This window comes from Plasmodium gaboni (assembly GCF_001602025.1).
Source record: "Plasmodium gaboni strain SY75 chromosome Unknown, whole genome shotgun sequence".
Lineage (NCBI taxonomy): Eukaryota > Apicomplexa > Aconoidasida > Haemosporida > Plasmodiidae > Plasmodium > Plasmodium gaboni.
In genome coordinates, this window is record NW_017385327.1 from 1 (window position 1) to 1,551 (window position 1,551).

The window sequence follows — 1,551 nt, forward strand, 5'->3', positions numbered from 1 at the left end:
TTATCCTTGAGTTTATTTAATTAAAAGGGGTAACCACATAATATTATATAATAATAATAATATATAAATAAATATATATATATAAATACATATATATATTTGATATACATGTCCTGGATGACAATCATTATTTTATTATAGCATTATTTTATTGTTGCATTATTTTATTATTGCATTATTTTATTGTTGTATTATTTTATTGTTGTATTATTTTATTGTTACATTATTTTATTGTTGCATTATTTTTTTTTCAAGTCGAATACTTTTTTTAATAAGTATGCAACTGCTCCATCCTTATGTGCCAATGGGAGAACACATTTTGCATGCGCTTTTGCAGAATCTGTTGCATTTGCTACTGCGAATGAATATTTAAAATTTGATAACATGGCTATATCATTTTCAGCATCACCTACAACTAGGACTTGATCATTAGATATATTATAATGTTTTAATAAATAATTTATTCCTGTATATTTATCATGTCCCAACTTGGTAACTTCTGCATGTCCATTATAAGTTGTAAATATGGTAAGTTTGTTTGCAAATTTTTTTTTTAAATCTCCAATAACTTGTTTAGATTCTGAAGGATCTAGAACAATCATAAGTTTATTCATAGTTCTATATTTTAATATTTCATTATGTCTTATTATAATACTTCTATTTTCACTGTACATTTTTTGTAAAAAGTCAGCATATTTATTATCTTCAGTTACATAATTAGATTCACCTCTATGAAATATAGTTTGATTCACTAAATTCTTTTCTACAAGATAATTTATAAATTCAGCATATACATCTGTTTCTATTGTTTCATCCAATAAGGTATATCCTATCTGATCATAAACTATGGTACCATTAATATATACTCCTGGCATCCCATAAAAATTCATTTTTTTTAAATTTTCCTCTCCAAAGGCACTTAATATACCTACCTTGGATCTACCTGTGCATATACTAACCATATAACCTTTTTCTATAGCTTCTTTTATAGCTTCAATATTTACATCAGGTACTTTTATATCCTTATCAACAAATAACGTACCATCAAAATCAATTAATAATAACTTAATGTTTGCACCTTTTAAGGCTTTTTCCACATCCGAATGTACATCGTTATTGGAAGCCATGATGTTTTAATATTTAAAATAAAAAAAAATAAAAAAAAAAATATATATATATATATAGATATATAAAAAATATATTTGCACGTATTTATTATAAGGATTATAAATAAATACATACATGCATAAAAAAATATATATATATATATATATATATATTTACATTTATGTTATTTTTTTAAAATATAAAAATAGATCTTGCAACTTTTTTAACAAAATAAAAATTTTAAGGAAACGTATAAAATATAAATATTTTTTTTTCTAATGTGCTTAAAAAAATATCATTACGTCAAAGAAATATATATAAATATATATATATATATATTTTTATTTTTATTTTAAAATAAATATATTATTCAATCATATCTTTTTTTTTATTTTTTTTTCCTTTATTTTTATATGCACATTTATTTATATAATTTACATTATT

At 21.1% G+C, this 1,551-nt stretch overlaps 1 protein-coding gene across 1 annotated transcript; it reads right to left on the bottom strand.

The window, feature by feature from the left end:
* Positions 1–239: 239 nt before the first annotated feature.
* PGSY75_0016000 (putative haloacid dehalogenase-like hydrolase) lies at positions 240–1,127 on the bottom strand (the record flags this gene model as incomplete). The annotated part of the gene is made up of 1 exon (XM_018783297.1): positions 240–1,127. One exon carries the CDS (start codon positions 1,125–1,127, stop codon positions 240–242), a length of 888 nt encoding a protein of 295 aa, XP_018638926.1.
* Between the last annotated feature and the right edge of the window lie 424 nt (positions 1,128–1,551).